The sequence below is a fragment of the Mesoplodon mirus genome (assembly GCF_964341445.2).
Source record: "Mesoplodon mirus genome assembly, chromosome: 6".
In the NCBI taxonomy this organism is placed as follows: domain Eukaryota; kingdom Metazoa; phylum Chordata; class Mammalia; order Artiodactyla; family Ziphiidae; genus Mesoplodon; species Mesoplodon mirus.
Genome location: NC_138982.1, coordinates 142246531 through 142270505, shown reverse-complemented (window position 1 = coordinate 142270505; position 23975 = coordinate 142246531). Strand labels below are relative to the sequence as shown.

General features: G+C 37.9%; 1 protein-coding gene across 2 annotated transcripts in view; it reads left to right on the top strand.

Moving 5' to 3' along the window:
• DSCAM (DS cell adhesion molecule) overlaps window positions 1–23975 on the top strand; it is a gene marked incomplete at both ends in the record, with an annotated part of 740068 nt that overhangs the window by 418334 nt on the left and 297759 nt on the right. For both annotated transcript variants that reach the window (XM_082624816.1, XM_082624817.1), the window contains 4 exons: window positions 5241–5519; window positions 9525–9800; window positions 16787–17083; window positions 17835–18110. In XM_082624816.1, coding sequence (XP_082480942.1) covers window positions 5241–5519; window positions 9525–9800; window positions 16787–17083; window positions 17835–18110 — 1128 coding nt within the window. The remainder of the gene's footprint in view (window positions 1–5240; window positions 5520–9524; window positions 9801–16786; window positions 17084–17834; window positions 18111–23975) is intronic.

Below are 23975 nucleotides of genomic sequence, written 5' to 3'. Positions count from 1 at the left end.
CTAAACAATATGCTACTAAACAACCAATGGGTCACTAAAGAAACAAAAGAGGAAATTTTAAAATATCTGAATACACACGAAAACAAAAACACAACAATCCAAAATCTATGAGATACAGCAAAAGCAGTTCTAAGAGGGAAGTTTATAGTGATGCAAGCCTACCTCAAGAAATAAGAAAAATCTCAAATAAACAACCTAACTTTATACTAGAGGAACTAGAAAAAGAAAAAAAAAAAACCAAAGTTAGTAGAAGGAAAGGGATTATAAAGATCAGAGCAGAAACAAATGAAATAGAGACTAAAAAAATAGAAAAAATCAATAAAAGTAAGGGCTATTTCTTTGAAAAGATAAAAAAATTATAAAATTTTAGCCAGACTCATCAAGAACAAAAGAGAGAGGTTCCAAATAAATAAAGTCATAAATAAGTGAGGAAAAGTTACAACCAACACCACAGAAATACAAAGGATCATAAGAGATTACCACAATTATACACCAATAAAATGGACAATCTAGAAGAAATGGATAAATTCCTATTAATGTACAATCTCCCAAGACTGAATCAGGAAGAAATAGGAAATCTAAACAGACTGATTACCATTAATGAAATCAATCAGTAAAAAAACAAAAACAAAAACAAAAAAAAACAAAAAAGAAAACTTTCAACAAACAAAGTTCCAGGACCAGACAACTTCCCAGGTGAATTCTACCAAACATTTAAAGAAGAGCCAATCCTTCTCAAACTATTCCAAATTTGAATAGGAAGGAATGCCTCTGAACTCATTCTGTGATGCCAGAATCACCCAATCACTCAGATACCAAAACCAGACAAAGACACCACACACACACAATTACAGGCCAACATCAAGAATGAATATTGCAAAAATTCTCAATAAGATATTAGCACAAACTGAATTCAACAATACATTAAGAGACATACACCATGATCCATGGGATTTATCCCTGGGATACAAGAATAGTTCAGTATACATAAATCAATCAATGTGACACACCATGTTAACAAATTGAAGAATCAAAATCATATGATTATCTCAGTAGAGGCAGAAAAAACTTTTGAAAAAATTTAATATTCATTTATGATAAAAAAAAACTTTTGGGTCTTCCCTGGTGGTGCAGTGGTTAAGAATCCACCTGCCAAGGCAGGGATCATGGGTTTGAGCCCTGGTCCAGGAAGATCCCATGTGCCGCAGAGCAAATAAGCCCGTGCACCACAACTACTGACCCTGCGCTCTAGAGCCCATGAGCCACAACTTCTGCATCCTCGTGCCATAACTACTGAAGCCTGCATGCCTAGAACCTGTGCTCCACAACAAGAGAAGCCACCACAAGAAGAAGCCCACGCACCACAATGAAGAGTAGCCCCCACTCACTGCAACTAGAGAAAGCCCGCATGTAGCAACGAAGACCCAACACAGCCAAAAATAAATAAATAAAATAAATAAAATTTTTTAAAAGTCTCAACAAAGTGGGTATAGAGAGAACATACCTCAACATATATATGGCAAGCCCACAGCTAACACCATACTCAACACTGAAGAGCTGAAAGGGTTTCCTCTAAGATTAGAAACAAGACAAGAATATTTCACTCTCACACTTTCATTCAACATAGAACTGGAAGTCCAAGCCACAGAAATCAGACAAGAAAAGAAATAAAAGTAATGCAAATTGGAAAGGAATAAGTCAAACTATCACTGTTTGCAGATGACATGATACTATATACAGAAAAATCCTAAAGATGCCACCAAAAAACTACTAGAACTCATACAATAAATTCGGTAAAGTTACAGGATACAAAATTAAAATACAGAAATTTCTTGCATTTCTATACACTTAACAACAAACTATTAGAAAGAGAAATTAAGAAAACAATCTCATTTACAAGTGCATCGAAAAAAAAAATACCTAGGAATAAATCTAATCAAGGAGGTAAAAGACTTGTATTCCAAAACCCAGAAGACATTGATGAAAGAAATTGAAGATGACACAATGGAATGACATGGAAATGGAAAGACACAACATGCTCATGTCTCGGAGGAATAAATATGATTCAAATGGCCACATTCCCCATGGCAATCTACAGAATCGTTGCAATTCATATCAAATTACCAATGGCATTTCACATATCTAGAACAAATAATTCTAAAATTTGTATGGAAACCAAAGAAACTGAATAGTCTAACCAATCTTGAGGAAGAAGAACAAAGCTGGAGGCATATCATGCTCCCTGATTTCAAACTATATTACAGAACTACAGCCATCAAAACAGTATGGTACTGATGCAAAAACAGACACATAGATCAATGGAACAGTATAGGGAGGCCAGAAATGAACCCACACTTCTATGATCAATTAATCTATGACAAACGTGGCAAGAATATAAAACGGGTAAAAGATAGCCTCTTTGATAAATAGTGTTGGGAATACTGGATACCTATAGGCAAAAGAATCAGACTGGACTACTCTTTCACACCATATACAAAAATAAATTCAAAATGGATTAAAGACCTAAACTTAAGTCCTGAAACTGTAAAACTCCTAGAAGAAAACATAGGCAGTACATTCTTTGACAGTGGTCTTAGCAATATTTTTTTAGATCTATCTCCTCAGGCAAGGGAAACAGAAGCAAAAATAAACATATGGGAATACATGAAACTAAAAAGCTTTTGTGTAATGAAGAAAACTATCAACAAAATGAGAAGGCAGTCTGCTGAATGGAAGAATATATTTGCAAATGGTATATCTGATAAGGGGTTAATATCCAAAATATGCAAAGAACTCATACAACTCAACATCAAAAAAAAAACCTAATTAAAAAATGGGTAGAAGACCTGAATAGACACTTTTTTCCCCAAAGAAGACACACAGATGGCTAACAGACACATGAAAAGATGCTGAACATCACTCATTATCAGGGAAGTGCAAATCAAAACTACGGTGAGATATCAGTACACATCTCTCAGAATCGCTATTATCAAAAAGTCCACAAATAACAAGTATTGGCAAGGATGTGCAAAAAAAAAAAATGAACCCTCATGCACTGAACAGTATGGAGCTTTTCAAAAAATTAAAAATAGAACTACCATATGATCCAGCAGTTCCACTTCTGGGTATTTATCTGAAGAAAACAAAAACACTAATTTGAAAAGGTATATGCACCCCTATATTCATTGCAGCATTATTTACAATAACTAAGATATGGAAGCAACCTAAGTGTACATCAGTAGATGAATGGATAAAGAAGACATGCTATAAATATACAATGAAATATTATTTAGTCATAAAAAATGAAATCTTGCCATCTGTGAAAACGTCGGTGGACATAGAGGGTATTATGCTGAGTGAAATAAGTCAGACAGAGAAAGACAAATATGGTACTATATGATTTCACTTATATATGGAATCTAAAACAACAAATGAATAAACATAACAAAACAGACTCATCAGCACAGAGAACAAATGGGTAGTTGGTGGAGGGGAGGAAGGAAGGGGAATGCAAAGAAAAAAAAGGTAACCATGTAAGGCAATGAATGCTAATTAGCTTGATTTTGGTGATCATTTCACAAAATGTATCTATCTGAAAGCATCACATTTTACACCTTAAGTATATACAATTTTTGCCAGTTATACCTCAATAAAGCTGGAAAAACATTTGAAAAGGAGACATAACAACAAAATGTTAACTGTAAAACAATCCTGATTTGATTAGCTCAATTATAAAAACAATAATAATGACTTTTTATCTCATTATGAAAAAATGAATGTGGAGTAGATGATAGGTGATACCAAGAGGCTGTAATTACTCTTGTGTGAAATTGACATTGCGGTTATACATGAAAACTCTTATTTTCATCAGAGAAGCATTCTAGATAACATAGATTTTATGACTTGACTCAAGCATGTTGGCACCAAAAGCAAAGGCTATAGAGAAATAAACAGAAGGAGGATAGAAATATTGTGATGCCTGTTGTATCTGGGTGATGACTATATAGGACACGTTATATCATTTTCTCTTGTTTTGTGTGAGTTTGCAAATTTTTGTGATAAAAACTGATTTTTAAAAATGTAAATAAAAGGTTTGAAGACACGGAGATGGAAATTAAATCCAATGTTGTGTGGTTGTACTAAGTCTATGTCTGACCAAATGTCTCCACGAGAGCATGTTATCAAGCATCACTTAAACTGTCTATTTAAAATGTAAAAGAAATGCCCCATTCCATTTTTTGTAAAATATTTTTATTGAGATTTAATTTATCAACCATAAGCTTCACTCATTTTAAGTATACAGTTCAATGATTTTAGTAAATACCTAGAGTTGTAATCTAATTTTAGAACATTATTTTCTACCCAAAAAGATCCCTGCTGCCCATTTGCAGTAAATTCCAATTCCAGCTCTGGGAAACTACTAATCTACTATCTGTCTCTACCGATTTTCATTTTCTGCATATTTCATTTAAGTCAAATCCTGCAGTATATGGCTTTGTATCTGCCTTCTTTCATTTAGCATAATCTTTCGAGGTTCTTTCATGTTGTAACATGTATCGGTGTTTCACTCTTTTGTATTGCCGAATAGTATGTATGTATATTCACATTGTGTTTATCCATCTTCTAAACAATGGTCCTTTGGATTACTTCAGCTTTTTGGCTGTTATAAATAATCCTGCTATGAACGTTTGTGAACAAGTCTTTGAGTGAACATAGGTTTTCCTTTGTCTAGGGTAGATACCTGGGAGTGGAGCTTTTGGGGCCTTACAGTAAACTGAAGTTTTAACATTTTAAGTAGCTGCCAAACTGTCTTCCAAAGTGACTGCACCATTTTACATTCCCATCAACAATGTATGAAGGTTCCAGTTTCTTCTCCACATCCTCACAAGCCCTTGCTCTTGCTTGTGTTTTTTATTACACCCATCCTAGTGGGTATGACGTAGTATCTCACTGTGGTTTTAATTTGTATTACCCTAGTGGCTAATGACACTGAGCATCTTTCCATGTGCTTATCAGTCATTTGTATATCTTCTTTAGTGATATAACTGCTTCACCCTTTTGTAACTTCTGAGAAAAAGAAATTTATATGAATAGTGTTTTTTTCTGTTCATATATATATAATCTTAAAGATCTGTATCAATAGTTGGAATGATACATAGAATATGAATTATACACAAGGCCCTATGATTCCGAATGACCACTTTAACTCATATCTAATAGGCTTTTCTTTTCTTCTGCAGACCCAGCGAACTCAGCCCCATCCATACTGGATGGGTTTGATCATCGCAAAGCCATGGCGGGGCAGCGTGTGGAGTTGCCTTGCAAAGCGCTCGGCCACCCCGAGCCAGATTACCGCTGGCTGAAGGACAACATGCCCCTGGAACTTTCTGGAAGGTTCCAGAAGACCTTGACTGGGCTGCTTATTGAGAATGCACGCCCCTCAGACTCAGGCAGCTATGTGTGTGAAGTGTCCAACAGATATGGAACTGCTAAGGTGATAGGCCGCCTGTACGTGAAACGTAAGTTGGTTGGTAACTTGCAGTGGTGATGGTGGAGCTCTTGTTACAAGCCGACCTCCGGGCTTTCTCTGTAGCCCCCACGAATCCTCACAGCAGCCCTGCTGAGACCCACAGTAGCCCCATTTTACAGATGAGGAAACTGAGGCTCCGAATTCTCAAGGTTACACAGCTGGAGAGTTGGGAGCCACAGGATGTGTTTCCAAGATAACGTTACCTAGCTGTTGAATTCAGAGTGGTCAGCCTGTCTGCAAGTCAGTGGAGGGGGAGGGGCAGGGTGGTGCTGTCAGCAAAAGCAGTGGTGATCAGATCAAAGCAGTTGTCCTTGGCCTGTTTCCAGATGCTGCTTTAAATTTCTAAATGGGGCTATTATCAGCTCTCTAGAGGGCTGTATATAAGGTTGTAATTATCCAAATATTGGACTTGGACTCAATATTATAGATAAGTTAGGCCAAGTATGGTAGATATATCTCATTTCTAATTGATTTCTAGTGACTGATGTGAGGAAGATGTTGAGAAGGATGCCAAAGGTAGACTCGGAAGAAGGAGGGGTGTGATTGCAGGGGGAAGCACTCTAACCTAGTTGAAAAGCCTTAATTTTGCTCATGCAGAAACCAAATCAAAGTGAGTTACTCAAGATCACATGGCCAGAAATGAGTGGCAGAACTCTGGTCAAAATATATGGCTCTCAGTTGCCAGTGTGCTATCGTACATATCTGTATACATAAAAATTTGATGAACTGAACTGAGCAAACTGAATATGAGTCTGACATTGAAAAGGGAGGCATTTTCTTACCCTGGCTTTTTTCCAGCCTTATGCCTGTTTATGGAACTGCCTCTTCAGTGTCACCCTGGGCGTAGACAGCTTTAGCACAATACCAGCCCAAGTGAATACATTTGAAATAAATATCCCAATGACTGCCTGGAATCGGCTGTCCAGACTGAGTCCTGCAAATGTCATTCGAACATGCTTAGGCTGAGATTAGAAAGAAAAGGAGGATAATGTCTGCACAGTTATATTTTGATGGCTGAAGAACCTTGTAGATGAAACAATGCAGCATTGGACAGCCAATGAGAATCACTCCAATATGCAGGCTCAACACCACCTTTCGTGGCTCCCCAGTTTCTGTTGAATAAAGTTTATATCTTAGGATAGTATGGAAAGCATCTCAAGTAAAGCTGTACGGTCATACTTCTCATAGTTTTTCTTCAAAAAACCCTGCTCCTGTGAAATCTAACTTCTTCCTATTCTCGTACAAACCTGTTCCTTCCCTAATTGCAAGTCATATGCTGCTCTCTCCTCATATAACGTAAGACGGTTTACAAATACTTGAATGTCTAAAACTTCCCATCTTTCTAAGTCTAATGCAATGCCTCATTCTCAAAACATCCCCTGTTTCCCTCCTATTTTCTGCTCAAGGCTCAGAGTATTTTACTGCTTTCTCTGTAAAGGCATTTACCACTGTCTACATTTTAAAAGTTATTTGTGGAAAAGTCTTAATTCTGACTGTGCTTGTTTTCATCTTTGTACTCTGCCACGCCTGGAAAAGTTCCAGATATGTCTCTAATGCTCCCTTCCTCCCTTCTGACTATTCCCTTTGTTTGGTCTCTCTTCTCCAGGTGGAAAGGATGCTCCTGGGTTCCAAATTCCGAAACTTCTTCTATTCTATCTTGTCTCTTTTCTTTGGGTGCCCTCTTATTTTATGGCTTCAAGTTCCTCCCCTCTGAAAATAGCCCTGAATTTGCATGCTCACCCTCAGCCTCCTTGTTGAGTGTCAGGAGAGCAGCGTGTCTCCCAATTTTATATCAGATGCTTAGCTGGCACTTTCAAAGAACAGTATCACAAACTTCTCTCCACCATCTCTCTACCATTTACCAGCCTCTTGTTATTCTAGACATCTTTCAGCCTCGAAACCTGCAAATGCAAACTTTAAGTCCTGGATCCTCTTTAAGACTTTTCTTTCATGTCCAAGTCCTGCCAAGTCCTAGAGATTGTATCTCACCGTGTTTCTCAGCTGTGCTCTCCACCTCCACCCAGTTCTAGATCAAGTTTTGTTTTGTTTTTTAAATTAATTTTTATTGGATTAGAGTTGCTTTACAATGCTGTGTTAGTTTCTGCTGTACAGCAAAGTGAATCAGCTATACGTAAACATATATCCCCTCATTTTTGGACTTCCTTCCCATTTAGATCACCACAGAGCATTGAGTAGAGTTCCCTGTGCTCTACAGTAGGGTCTCATTACTAGATCGAGTTTTAATTGCACCTCAATGAGACATCTGCAGTGCCCCTTTTCTGACCAGTTTCCCCACTGTCATCTGTCCAACACAATATGATCAATGGATTCTCCTAAAAATGTGTTTGTCTATAGCACTTACTTGCTAAAAATTCTAGAAAGCTTTCTTTAGCTCCCTCTGATTTGATTCCAAAATCTCGAGGTCTTTTGTGGTCTTGTCCCAGACTGCCTGTGTAAGTTATCTCCCACTGTTCTCCTTCAGAGACCTTGTGTTGCATCCAAACTGATCCAAAACTCTTCCTGAGACCTGGCAGTGCCTCATGCTCTAATTCCTGCAGTTCCCACTCTTCACGAGGCCCTCTCTTCATCCCAACTGGCCTCAGTCCTATCCATCCTTGATATCTGAGGACATTCTTTCGATCTTCTTCCACACAGTGTACGTCTCTAACGGACACTTTGGGTTACTATCTTCCTTCTTGTACTTGTATTATCCATCTGGAAGACTGAATTCCTTAAAGACTTCACAATGTGGTGACACCAGAAGTCAGTAATAAGTGGGGTAAACAACCGTTTTTTGCCATTTACCTGTTGAATGGATTTGGTTAAATTAATTGATCTCTCGAGACTCGTTTCTCCTTCTGTAAAATGGAGATGATAACACAAAACTTGCAGGACTGTGGGAAGACTGACTTAACTAATGTTCAGAAGATATTTGGTAGCTTTATGGCACATGCTAGTGTCACCACAAATGTTATTCATGTTTGTCTCACCTGTGAGTTTAACCCCATCCTTGGCCTATAGTAGATGTTCAATAAATGCTTATGGCATTCAATTGGGTCTGCTGAATGAAAACACAGGAAGTCAAAGATGAGAGTTACCACCTATCCAAAGAAGTTAGCCTCATTTTAAAGAAAAAAAACCATGTTTCATGGTCACGAATCCTAATATCTACCTGCTTTCTTACAGCTGTGTGTTACTGGCCCTGGTTAAGCCACATAGGGGAGGGGAGTGAGTATGTGTGTGTGAGAATGGCCCAGAGCAAACCCATCTGTGCCACGCTGGGAGGCGGCAAATAGGATTTAAATACTCAAATATTTCTGTCCTTGCTGGCACCCAGCATATTGCATTTCTTACCGTCAGTGCATTAACACTCACATTTACTCAGTGAGAAAGCAATCTGACCCACGTCAGTCTATTTGCTATACAATGAAAGAAGCCCAGAAAAAAAAAAATAGCGATGAGCGTGTTCCCAAACAAAATGGTGCACCATGAAATAATACTGAGATAAGAATATATGGAGTGTGTTCTTTTTTTAAGTTTCTTTTCTTTTTATTTTTGCAATGTCATCCCTTACAAAAGCAATAGAAAGATAACAGTCTTAACAAGAAATTTACTTCAACAGAAAATCTGTACACATTATCACTTACAGCAACTGTACATGGTAAATTAACTGTAAAAACAAATGTTCTTTCTAAATCCCTCTGCTGCCTTAACTCTTGGAGTATTATAGGTAGAAGGCCTACCTACTGCTATTTACAAGTCCCAAATTAAGACTGTATAACTTACATAAAACCTATTAACTTATCAGCTCAGTTTAATATCTTTGACTATTCAGTGCCCTGTATGAAGAAGAAACCCACCTTGACATATTGACAAATGGGCAAAAAGTGCTTGCGAAGATGCTTTTGCCTGTCAAAAGTCCAATGTGTTGTTGAAATGATCTCTACCTGTGTGATGTTTTTACCTTCTTTTTTTCTCTTCCCCAAAACTCCAGAGCCACTGAAAGCTATCATCAGCCCCAGGAAAGTTAAAAGCAGTGTGGGCAGCCAGGTTTCCTTGTCCTGCAGCGTGACAGGAAGTGAGGACCAGGAACTCTCCTGGTACCGAAACGGTGAAGTCGTCAACCCTGGAAAAAATGTGAGGATCACAGGGATCAACCACGAAAACCTTATAATGGATCACATGGTCCGAAGTGACGGGGGCGCATACCAGTGCTTTGTGCGCAAGGACAGGCTGTCTGCTCAAGACTATGTGCAGGTGGTCCTTGAAGGTCAGTGGGCCTCGTTACAGGGTTTGGTGAAAAAACAGCCCAAACCCAGAGCACTCAAGAGCAAGAGTAAAGGGTGAAACACTGCTCATATCTCACAGTTTTAAGATTTCTGTCTATCTGACCAGCTAATAATTCTACCCTAGTTTTTCAAGCTCAACTGGGCAAATAAAAGAATAAGTTCTGGTGAAATGAACATTGTCTATGGTAGAAGTAACATAAGTAATGTGATTTAACTTAAAGTTAAGTAACATAAATGTTGCCCACTCACGTGTTTAAAGTTACTTGTCAAGATATAGACCTTAGAAACTTGAGATTTATGGTTTGGTTGACAGTTCATTGTCCTCTAGACCAGGGTTTCTCAGGAGTGCTTGCTTTGGAAGACTGCTTTATGCACTGTAAGATGTTGAGTGGACTCCCCTCACTAGATGCTAACAGCGCCTTCCTCCAGTGTGACAAACAAAAATGTCTCTAGGCATTGCCAAGTGTCCCCTGGAGTGGAAAATAGCTCCCCCAAAATTGATAAGCAGAACTTTGGAGGCAACATTTAGAGCAACATTTCAATGTAGTGCTTGGTGGAGTGAAAAGATGGCTTCTGGTTTGTGGGGTTGTCTATTTGGGTCCATAGAGTCACAGAGTTAGGTGAATGGAATTTTTGAAGAATTACCTTGTGTTATCATAATAGGTTTTAGGTATGTTATGTTGTTTTATTTTCTTAACTGCCTGCTGCCTACTTACATCTTCAAGCTTATCAATCAGCCAGGGAAAGAAGCTATTAAGGTAACAGTCAAGCGAGAGACATATGTTTATCACCAGATAATTGAACTAGCTTTTATCTGTGTATTTGCATGTCTTGTTGGAAATTGTGCCTTCTTATATAATTTAAAATTCATCTGTTATCAACTGATTAAAATAACTACATGAGTTTCATGTAGCCTAAAGGAGGAAAAAAGAAAATCCATTTATATATGAAAATAAGTTTAAATATCTCTTGATGCTAAGAGGATATGAAACAGGCTTAGAATGACATTCTTATTTTGATTCAAGCATTTCCTTGCAGACAGTGAGCATTTTAAAGCAGAGACGAAATTAGCTGAAGGCACGGTACTCATATTAAAAGCCTGGCACTGTGCTCCACATAATAATTAAGTGCAGACAGTAATCAATTTGCACAGAGCCAGTTTGCTAATGATGATGCCCTGTAGTCCTCACATAGTCCCTATTTTTAGATTCTTTGTAGAAAAGGGAGAGATTACCTGTCTAGGGCTGGTTACCTTGGCAACCATCTCCTGTGACGAAGAAAACCTAAAGAGCATATTGATAATCCATAATTATGTCGAAAGAGGTGAGGTTATCAGAGAGTGACAGCAAGAAAGGTTTCAAAGACACTCAGGTCTTACTGGGAAAATGATGTCTGCTTTCATCTCCAAAAAAGCCTGTTGCTTGAATAAAAAGGGGGCCGAGGAGCCCACTGAGCCCACTTACGGATTTATTTGTTGCATGTCAGTTTCCATTTGGGACAAGAAGCTTCACTTTATGTTTTCTCGTCTGAAAGATGATAATGCTAATGTCGCCAAAGAGAGCAGAAATGGAATTACAAATGCATAGCTAGTAACTGCCTTTAAATGGTGTCTAACTAGTACCCTTGTTACGACATAATCTCCTATAACAGCTATGGACTAACATGGATTATAAAAACCCACAATACTGTGAACTAAGAATGGCCACTGACATAATGTAGACTCTTGGAATATTTCCTATGAGGACAAAGAAACTGGGATGGAAGCTTAAAGAAATTGGAACCTAATAATTATAGGTTCAAGATCAGACCAGAACACCTGGAAAATGGAATCATAAAGAAGAATAAGAACAAGTCCTATTTCTGGAAGTGATGGAGTAGCAGGTATCAGACTAACCTTCAAGAAGATGAAAAGTTTGAACTTTGGGAAAAGCAAAACTGTTTGCAGACACTGGGGTAACACCCGAAAGCAGGCAGAAAGAATTTCACCCTTGAAAGAAGGGGAAAATATTAGGTGATTTCTACAGTAATACCACATTTCCCCTGAGGATATTTTCCAGTGCTGGTGGGATGGGAAGGTGGGGAAACTAGAACACAAAAAGAAATGCAAAAACTACAGTCTTAATGAGATTGAAATGAATTTTTTTAACTTATTCTTTTCAACATCTAAAAAAACTATCAATATACATGTCTATATATATCAAAAATAGTCTTTAAAAGTTAAGGCAAAATAAAGATATTTTCAATAAACAAAAGCTTGAAGAATGTTATGCCAGAATACCTACCTGCACACCAAGAAATGGTAAATGAAGTTATTCAGGGTGAAGAAAATGACCTAAAATGGAAACTCAGATCTATATAGCATGAGAGTATGAGAAATGACAAATATGTTAGTAAACATTTAGCAAAATTGTTTTCTCTCTTTTAATTTCTTTAAACAGCAATTGACAAAAAACTACACAATTACAATATTGTGTTACAGAGTTTATAACATAAATAGACAGAATAACACAATGGACAGAATATAAATTAAATTCTTTGAAATCATTTGTTGCAAAGGTCCTCCATTTCACATGAAGAATGATAATTTTAACTTTTAGTAGATGTGATTAAAATTATATGTACATATACATATGTATAAATTTGCATGTACACATTAATGTTAACATATGTATAAATATATATGAAAATGAAAAGGCAAATACGGAATGAGAGAAAATATTTAACACAGACTTTATATATAGTATATACTATATATATATGTCTGACAAACATTATATGTAATTTGTATGAGATATCTGACATATATGCATGTAAAAGTAAACTTGTACTGACTTGTATATGTGTATGCATATACCTTGTATCCAGTATATATGTATATATTATATATATACTTGTATTCAGTAGACATAAAGAACTCCTACAAATCAATAACAAAGGCAAATAGTCTAACACAAAAATGGAAAAAAGATTTGAGCAGACATTTTAAGAAAGGAAATACACAAATGGCCAATAAGGACAGGAAAACAACATCACTTCCATGGTATTTGTCAAAAACGCAAAACTTGTATCTAATCACCAGGAAATATCAAACTGAATTTGAGCAACTGGCTACAAAGTAACTTCAAACATGTCAAAGTCAAGAAACGCAACAGAGACTGAGGAATGTTGCATATTAAAAGTGACTAAAGACAGATTCTAGGTCCATCCACCTCACTACAAATAACTCAATTTCATTTCTCTTTATGGCTGAGTAATATTCCATTGTATATATGTGCCACATCTTCTTTATTCATTCATCTGTCGATGGGTATTCAGTTTGCTTCCATGTCCTGGCTATTGTAAATAGTGCTGCAATGAACATTATGGTACATGTCTTTTTGAATTATGGTTTTCTCAGGGTAAGGGCAGGAATAAAGGCATAGACATAGAGAATGGACTTGAGGACATGGCAGGGACGGGGAAGCTGGGGTGAACTGAGAGTAGCATCAACATATACACACTACCAAATGTAAAATAGTTAGCTAATGGTAAGCAGCTGCATAGCACAGGGAGATCAGCTTGGTGCTTTGTGACCACCTAGAGGAGTGGGGTAGGGAGGGTAGGAGGGAGATGCAAGAGGGAGGGGATATGGGGATATATGTATGCATATGGCTGATTCACTTTGTTGTACAACAGAAACTAGCACAGTATTGTGAAGCAATTATACTCCAATAAAGATCTATTAAAAAAAAGAGAGAGAGAGGGAGACTAAGGAGTCACACAAATAAATGTAAGGTGTGAAACTGATAGAACTTGGGAAAATAGCTGTAAGGGACGCTATTGGTCAATCGGCAGACTTTGCGTTAGATAACAGTACAGTTCCAAAGTTACATTTTCTAATTTTGCTGACTGTCCCGCGGTTATGACAGGTTACATGAGTGTGTAAAGAGGGCACACTCAAACATGGGTTTGAAGCCAAGAACAGGCAAAAGTAATGCATGGTGATAGAAATCAGAATGTGATCAGCTGTGGTGGGTGAAGATTGATTGAAAGAACCCCTACCAACTTTGTGGGGTGATGGAAATGGTTTTTATCTTGATCGTTTTGTGGTTACACAGGTATACATATTTAACAAAATTCATTCTGTTTGTAAGCTTAAGATCTATACATTTAACTGTAAGTAAATTTTATCTAAAAAATAAGTGTAACTGAAGAAAACTTTCCTAAATAGATTTTAAAAAAAGACTTGAGATTTCAGTGCTTAGTGTAAAAATCAGTGAAAAGAAATTCACAGCTAAACACATCCTGACAAATACGTTGAATTGTAAGGTCAAATAAAATAACCTGAACATTCCCAAGCACCAGCAACTGGTTATGTACAAAGTGTAAAGATCAACATCACATGTAACTTCTCTGTAAATTAAATGTAAAGCATGTTGTAGTCATGTCTGCAGTGTTCTACGGGCAAAAGTGCAGGTTCTTTATTTTAATATTATGAAGTTACTTTTGTCATCTTTGATAGTAAAAGAAAGATGTTTGCAATCCAAGGACTTTGAAATATGCTACTTATGAATGCATCTGGGGAAAAAAAATACTTGAAGGCTTCCTCCAGCCTCAAAACGTTGAGTTGGAATGAAGAAGTTAAGATTCAGGGATTTGCAAGTGAAAAGATGGTAGAAGGCTCTAGGGAAGCAACCCAGCTCAGGCCACAGAAATAGGCTTCAGGGTTTTGTGGTGATGAATAACTCTTTCTTCAGGGATATTTGAAAATGTTAACACTTACCCTTCTGTGATGGAATTGCAAGATAGCTTCAGTTTTATTTCCAGTTTTTCTTTTGTTTATATATACTTTCAAAATTTTCAACAATGAATACATGTAATTATTATAATTAAAATTAAAAACTAAAAACATCTGTTAATCATTATCTTTCACTATGGTTAAACCCTTGAAATTAGCACCAAAAATTTTTTTTTAAATATCTCCTCCAGCAAGGTTTATTACTAGACTCAGAAATTCTGTTGCATGTGATCACAATTATGTCAAAATGACCTACCTACACCTAGAAATAAATGTCACTGTTGATTTATAGTGCCTGCAGCTGGTAGACCCACTGGTAACTTTTCCTTCTTTTGACTTTCATAAATTTTTCTCTCTTTCTTTTCTTTAAAGGAAGCCTATATATATATATATATATATATATATATATATATATATATATATACATATATATATGTATATATATATGTGTGTATATATATATATATACACACACACACACATATATATGTGTATATATAAAGAAACATGTATTTGTGATTATTACCATATAACATGAGGGAGAGTGTCAATATATGTGATAGAAAAATAATGGAATATGAAAATTTGATCTTTGTCAAAAATAGTGGAAATTACTATGGAAACTTTGCTTAAGATTAAGCTCCTTGTTTGCCTGGGGCAGTCTTGAGTTGCGCCTGTTCTCCTGGTATCTGTTTGTTTGTTTGTTTGTTTTTTGCGGTACGCAGGCCTCTCACTGTTGTGGCCTCTCCCGTTGCGGAGCACAGGCTCCGGACGTGCAGGCTCAGTGGCCATGGCTCACGGGTCTAGCTGCTCCGTGGCATGTGGGATCTTCCCGGACTGGGGCACGAACCTGTGTCCCCTGCATCGGCAGGCGGACTCTCAACCACTGTGCCACCAGGGAAGCCCTCCTGGTATCTGTTTTATTCTCAAAAGTATTCCAGGTTAGATGATAAATTAATGGCCACCCTACTTAAGATACTTATGGAATCTAAAATATGACATAAATGAACTTATCTGTGAAACAGAAACAGACTCACAGACTTAGAGAACAGACTTGTGGTTGCCAAGGGGGAGGGGGGTGGGGGGAGGATGTATTGGGAGTTTGGGGTTAGCAGATGCCCACTATTATATAGAGAATGGATAAACAGTACGGTCCTACTATAGAGCACAGGGAACTATATTCAGTATCTTGTGATAAACCATAATGGAAAAGAATATGAAAATGAACCTATATATGTGTATAACTGAATAACTTTGCCTACAACAGAAATTAACACATTATAAATCAACTATATTTCAATAAAATAAATTTTTAAAAAAAGAAAGAAAGAAAAGATACTATGGAGATATTTAATAATACTGAAAGGGTCAAATTTATTTAGCTTCTACCATTATCAAGGCCTTCATGAAAATTTACATGCAGTTATTTGTCATTCAAACTATAAAACATGATTTCTTAGGAGAAAATTATAAAGATGAGATAATCAATCTCTTAGTTCCTTTTTCTTCTAAACAATTCCCCAATTGAGGGACTTCTCTGGTGGTCCAGAGGTAAAGAATTCACCTTCCAGTGCAGGGGGATGTGGGTTCAATCACTGGTCGGGAAACTAAGATCCCACATGCCACGGGGCAACTCAGCCCGTGTGCCACAACTACTGAGCCTGCGCGCCACAACTAGAGAGAAGCCCGCACACCGCAGTGAAAGATCCCGCATGCTGCAACTAAGACCCGAAGCAGCCAAAAAATAAATTAATTAAAAAAAAATAAAAAACGATTCCTCACTTGAGCAATCCCTAATTAACTTGGGGGAAGTAGAAAGCTAAAGTGACCATTGGAAGTGTGTGGATTTCCTCTATGTTTATAACTTTGGGTGGGGATATACCAGTTTTAAATTATAAACTTCTTGGGAGATGACACCTTTTACCATGAACATCTGAGTTGCATTATCATTCTTGTTATGACTTCATCAAGAAATATATAAGAAAATTATTAAAGCTTGCTAATGCTGTGTTTACTTATTTGAAAAATGAAATTTTGTCCTGATTGGAACTTAGCTTTATCAATAAAACCAGACTTTTGAGTCATGTCTGAGAAGCACTACATCCACATCCTAATCATTAAATAGAAGTACTCGGAAGTTGTTTAATTATTTGTATGTGTCACTTCCTTCCATGATTTGTCTTCCTGCAGATGGAACTCCCAAAATCATTTCTGCCTTTAGTGAAAAAGTGGTGAGTCCAGCAGAGCCTGTCTCCCTCATGTGCAACGTGAAGGGAACACCGTTGCCCACGATCACGTGGACCCTGGACGATGACCCCATCCTCAAGGGCGGCAGTCACCGCATCAGCCAGATGATCACCTCCGAGGGCAACGTGGTCAGCTACCTGAACATCTCCAGCTCTCAGGTCCGTGACGGGGGAGTCTACCGCTGCACTGCCAACAACTCGGCGGGAGTCGTCCTGTACCAGGCTCGAATAAACGTAAGAGGTGCTTGTCAAATCAGCTCCTCAAAAAACACACATAACTCATTGTAGTGGAGAAGAAGGGTTCTGCATGCACCGAGGCGAGTCTTGGAATGCCAAAAACAGATTAACTGTCGCTTCCCATTTCCTACCCTCTGCTTCCTACTCAGGAATGGCAGTGACTGGGTTACTGTTGGAGATGGCATTTTGGTTTCTTTAGTCAGCGTGTTCTCTTGTTTTATTCTTAGACTTGTCCACTGGAGCTTTCCTTTCCTGGTTTATGCTGTGCATGCTCTTTCCTTCCTCCTCTTCCATTCTGCTATGTCCATGGTAACCCTTCACGTACCTGGTATTTAACTGACATTCACAGTGCAACATGGCATAACCTCCATCTTCATAACCTAGTGTACAGAGAGAGTTAAACAACTGAATGTCTACCAGAGTTTTCACCAAAAGAGCATGACTGTTCAGTGCAGCTAGTTACCTTTTATTGATTAAATTGCCTTTTGTCCTATAATTCAAAATGTCTTAACAGACGTAGTTGATAATTAAAGTATTTAACGCTCACTCAATTCATTTGAAAGTAACGAAATTAAAAGGAAAAAAAAAAACCTTCTTGGTAGAAAATGCCGAATGCAGAAAAAAATGTGCTCAACTGAAACAGATGTCCTTACATGAAACTAATCTACATTTTTAACTCAAGGAAAAGTGTACCCATTTCCACACATAAGAGGTACCCTTAAATTATTTTCAAGAGTTTCTCTGTGTCTCTCCAGGGCCTGCAAGCATTCGACCGATGAAAAATATCACAGCAATAGCAGGACGGGACACATACATTCACTGTCGTGTGATTGGCTATCCATATTACTCCATCAAATGGTACAAGAACTCTAATCTGCTTCCTTTTAACCACCGCCAAGTGGCATTTGAGAACAATGGTACGCTAAAACTCTCGGATGTGCAAAAGGAAGTTGACGAGGGGGAGTACACCTGCAACGTGCTGGTTCAACCCCAGCTCTCCACCAGCCAGAGCGTCCACGTGACGGTCAAAGGTAAGGCTGTCCCTCGGTCCCCACACAGCTCACCATTACTAAGCTTAAGTGTTTCACCAGACCAACCGTTAGGAGTGGGGTAATCTCAAAATCTGCATATTCAGGATAGGACAGTTACAAAGACTGAAGAATGATAAAGTACGTTAGATGTTCTAATCTCTTTACCACTGCATCTTCACCAGAGTGATGGTTGATATGGTCTTCTTTTCACATGAACTTTTGGCTGGCTTTCCCAGGGGATTTGTGTTTTTATAAAGTCATAGAAAAAAGAAACATATCATTGACTTGGTTCTCTAGTTGTCTGACAGATTGTTTTAAAACACATAGGTTTGTTTTCCTAAAACCTCCTAAAACTGAGTTCTTTTAGAAGCCAACTAGAAGAGATTTTCTGTAATGGATGAGGACTTCAAACAAAATAGATGAGCAGGTCAAAGCAGCAACATAGGAATGCTATGTTTAAAGGACTCCACAGAAAATTTTCCTGCCTTTTAAATTATTCTTGACATCATGACATCATGACGTGGACTGTCACGGACTCTAACCGTCAAGATGAGTTTTGGAGATCATGCAGCTCAACCTCAATCTCCTTGTCAGTAAAGATCTATAAAGTGACAAGGCTCCCCCAGGGACATATAGCTTTGTAGTGTGGCAGACCCTTAGGGGAACCCATTCCTTCCATTTTCCAATCCAGTTTCCTCAAGTGAACATAAAATGAAAATTTTCAGTTATGTAAATAATTGCAGGAAACAGGTCATGGAAATAGCTCTAATGCACCATGAAGTAATACCAAAAATATGTGGAAACGGCCTCCTGCCCTGCTAAGCTTCCTGCCTGAGCTACACGGTTATCTCCCTAGGTACCAATAATTGTCTTTTAATGTCCTGGTTACAAAGCTGCATAGGTTTTCCATGGTCTTCCCCAACCATCTTTTCTCACAAATCCTGTTAGTTTACCTGTTTAGGAACACCTATAAATACACACACACACATGCACACACACACAATGTACTGTATTATGTAGTATATGTTAGGTAACCTGTATTATGTATTACATATTACATACACCTGCACATAACTTTGAATTTTTTTAATAACCACATATCTTAAGAAATTTCTCAAATCATTAGAAATTCTTAGCAAGCCAGATTGGTCATAGCTGCATAAAACTTCATTTTGTGATTGTATTTATTTCTTTAACTATGATGGATGGAATATCTACTCTATGCCCAGTAGGTCAATACCTCAGAAAATAAGTTCTACTTGATGATGAAGAATTTTCCCTAAAAGAAACCAACCCCAGGGATAAAAAGAAGCCAAGCAAAGACCATTGGTAGGGAGGGTGGGAGTGGGCGCCAGATCGAAGGAGGCTGTCAGGTGTGGCAGTCAGATCAGAGAGGCAGGAAGCAGAATGCCCTCCAGATGCAAGATGATATTAAAACCAAAGAGATCTATAAAACTTACAACAGCCAAATGATCAGAGATAGAGACGTGCCCAGCAGTCTCTAATGATAGCCTTCCAGATGACAGATTAGATGTCTCCAGGGACCCTACCATATGAGAATATCACACACTAACAAAAATTTGATTAGAAAGACTTTAAACAGTGGGTTTACAAAGAAGCTGGGAATACAACACTTGCTAAAGATATCTGTATTCCACTGCTGTGCATTCATTGTAAGTTAATTTTTTGTGCACATGCCTGGGCAGAGGAGAGAGCATATACTTTTTGTTAATCGTTGCTTCAAAACATGCTTTCTTCTGTTTTAAGGATCAATGTCTAAGCTAAATATAAATACAGTTGTTGGCTATTAATACTACAATATATCCCACCTTACTTTTACTGAATTTTATCTTTTTGGGTAGACAAATGAAACTGCAGATACTGCAGGCTGAGTGGATATGGTTAAGCCTGCTTAAACCTGTGTAGGGCTTCCCAGGTGAAAAATAATAAATTCTGGACTCCTATATGTCAACCTAGGGCATACTTTTTGGAGAGAGTCATATTCACATGCATTGCACTCTAGCAAAGATATTTAGAGTAATTCAATTTAAGATACCACTTGCATTTCTTGCTTAAAATGACATCAAACTGTCAATATAGAGTAACAGTTATACACCATTAACAATTTTAGCCTTTCCTCAGATGTCAGTAGAAAGTCGTAACCATATTAACTTCTGAGCATTTAAATTTGAATTTTAAAATGTTTTGAAATGAAATATGTAAGTTAAATCACACTCCAGTGGTCAGGTTTGTAGCCCATCAAAGCTTTTAAAAAATTAATAACCTTTACTATTTTCAATTATGATAAGGATTATGATAAGGGAGAGATAAGACATCAACTGAATTACAGGAAAAGACTGAAATTTTTGACTCTCCCTGTGGAGCAGGATTGGAAGACAGTCTTCCTCATTTTATTTATATATAGACAGCTCCATTCCCTCTGTGGTTAGACTACACAGTGAATACTGTATTCAGTTCATTTTAGAAGAGCAAATATGATACCTCAAAAGTTGGCTTCATTTGGAAGTGGGCCCACTTGTTTCCATTAATAATGCTGTGAACTGTAAAACTAAACCACTTTTATCTTGTTTCCAGGAGGTTTTTCTTTAACACTAGAGTGGTGTGTGTGTGTGTGTGTGTGTGTAGATGACATTTGGAAACAATACTATTTTTCAGTCATGTCTTTTTTGCTTCTTTTTTCCCCCTTCACTTATTTTGTATCATATGACTTGGGAAATTTAAAAAAAAATCAAAGATTGATATAAATAACATTTTGATCATTAGTAGTGCCTGAAACTTAAGAAGTTCTAAACTATATTAACGAGAAGCGCAATTTTGCTGCCTTCAAACATGTAGGGAGAAATGAAAGTCAAAATCCCTTTTTCACTTCATTTCAATTTAACAAGCAGTGTTACATGTAACACAGTACAGAGCTCTTCCTGCCTCATTTTAGGTGCCACACTGAACTTGAACAGTGCCCAGTTGAATGTTCTAATTGCTAGGGACCAACACTGCCAGGAAAGTTAATTGGCTGCTAGATAAAAATGTCACCTTCTATTTGTATTTATATAAAACTTTGTCGTTTACAAAACATTTTCATAATTGTAATCTTAATTAATACTCACAGTGACTCTGTAATGTAGATAAAGCATCACCAGAGAAACAGAATAAGCGAGAGCAGGAGACCTGCTCAGGGTTGTCCAGTGATGTATTCAGGACTCAAGTACACATCTTTGCTTTCCAGTACCAACCCACAGTGTGTTTTTGAAAAGTAATTCACATTTCAGTGGGAAGGCAGGATTGAAGTGAGGAGAAATTAACTCAAAGCACCTGGGAAGAAAGCTGTTTAAAAAAGCAAGAAAGGAGATTATCTTAGAAGCAAGGACATGAGCTATTGAGTGCCTAATGTAAGAGAGAGGGAGAATTAGTTAAATTGAAAAGAGGAAAAGGAAGGAATGGATTTGGTGAGGTGAGCATGGGTAAGAACCAGAGGACTCCAGAAGTTCTAGTCTGGATGATGGAAAGTCCAAGAGTGAGAACCTAAAATATCTTATGAACAGTAGGCTTAGTATCATGTGTCTGTGGACCACCATTCTGGATTCAGACCAGGGGAACTTTGATATAAGAATTTGGGGAGTGGGCTGAAATTAGTAGAGAGCAATGGTTGAAATTGTAACCTGGCAAGTGTGTCTAAGAAGCATCAAGCTTTTGGAATTGTATTTTATGAGTTTTTTTAAATTAATGTTTACCAGCTTGTTGTATTTTTTAGATTCCACATATAAGTGATATCATACAGTATTTGTCTTTCTCTGTCTGACTTACTTCACTTAGCATAATGCCATCCAAGTCTATCCATGCTGCTGCAAATGGCAAAGTGTCATTCTTTTTTATGGCCAAGTAGTATTCCATTGTGTATATATATGTATAGGTATCACATCTGCCTTATCCATTCATCTGTTGATGGATACTTAGGTTGCTTCCTTGTCTTGACAATTGTAAATAACACTATGAACATTGGGGTGCATATATCTGTTTGAATTAGTGTTTTTGTTTTTTTCAGATATATACCCAGGAGTGGAATTGCTGGGTCATATGGTGGTTCTATTTTTAGTTTTTTGAGAAAAAACTGCAATAAACTAGTGAGTAAAATAAAAAAGAAGCAGACTCACAGATATAGAGAACAAACTAGTGTTTACCAGTGGGGAGAGGGGAGGGGGGAGGGGCGATATAGGAGTAGGGGATTTTTATTTATTTTTTTATTTATTTTTATTTTTATTTTTATTTTTTTTGTGGTATGTGGGCCTTTCAGTGTGGTGGCCTCTTCCATTGCAGAGCACAGGCTCCAGACGTGCAGGCTCAGCAGCCATGGCTCACAGGCCCAGCTGCTCCATGGCATGTGGTATCCTCCCAGACCGGCGCACGAACCCGTGTCCCCTGCACTGGCAGGCAGACTCTCAACCACTGAGCCACCAGGGAAGCCCAAGAGTAGGGGATTTTTAAAAAAGATTATTATGGGATTATATGAAATCATGTGTGTGAAACTTTTGAAAATTATAAAGTGTTATAAAATTTAAAGAATCTTTTATTTGATAAAAAAAGTTTAAAAAATTAATATTTGTCAATAATGAGATGAGATGGTGATGCTAGAAAGGAAATAAAAGCAGTCACAAAATTCACTCTTTCAGGGCTTCCTTGGTGGCGCAGTGGTTGAGAGTCCGCCTGCCGATGCAGGGGACGCGGGTTCGTGCCCCGGTCTGGGAGGATCCCACATGCCACAGAGCAGCTGGGCCCGTGAGCCATGGCCGCTGAGCCTGCACATCTGGAGCCTGTGCTCCGCAACAGGAGGGGCCACAACAGTGAGAGGCCCGCGTACCGCAAAGAAATAAAAATTTTAAAAAAATTAAAAATAAAAATAAATTCACTCTTTCATATTTCATTTCATTTTCTAAATGTAGCACTTCCCAGTTCTAATTCGAGACAGATTTTTATCATGTCCTGCTTCAAACTGATGGAAGAGTTAGGTGTCATTGACAGCATTTCCGACTCATGGTCATGACCCTTTGTGTTCTGCAGCCTAACTGACACACTCTTCTGCACCATCCGGCAGAAAGCTCCTGCTCTCACTGCAGCTTTTGATCATAGGGTGCATCTCACCTCGTCTGTCATCCTAGCGGCCTCACAGAGCTAATGTTAGTGCGGTTGGGGAAATGAACACCCTGTTAAAAATGGCGCTGAGAATGCATCTGCTTTCCTCCACCTCTCAGTGAGCGGCCAGGAACGTAGTCTTCTAATGACATCATTCTTCAAGGGCTCCTGACAAACGAATGTCGCTTGACCCAGGCAGAGCTGCAGTTCTGTGCACGGAAACAGCCTTGGCAGTGTCACCCACTCCCAATTTGTGACTGACATTTGCTCATTTGCTCTTCCAGCCAGAGCACCATCAAACTCCACCAGGTTCCAAACCCAACTCTGTCAGGGATGAAGAGTCTTCTCTTTATCACTTTCACTTTCTTCCACTCTCCTCTTTCCAGCTACTGGAGTCATTTATAATACTGTTCATAGAAAACATAACATTTCGAGGTTATTTTTCTCTTTTAGGTGCCTCATTAAAGTTGAGCAATGTTTAATTTAAGGTCCTATTTGCTAGGGTCTTGTGTGAGCATAAATTTTAGTCATTTGCAAAACTCTTGTATTGATTTTCAGCAACTACTTAGAGAGTGTACAGTTTCTATTGTGAGTAATATGGGAGAAAATAAAGCTGGTGGGGGAACATAAAGGCAATACATTAAATGTGTAACACTTTCGTGGTAATTTATGACTTCAAATGGGAATTTAAGTTTTCTTTGTTAATGTAATATCCTAATG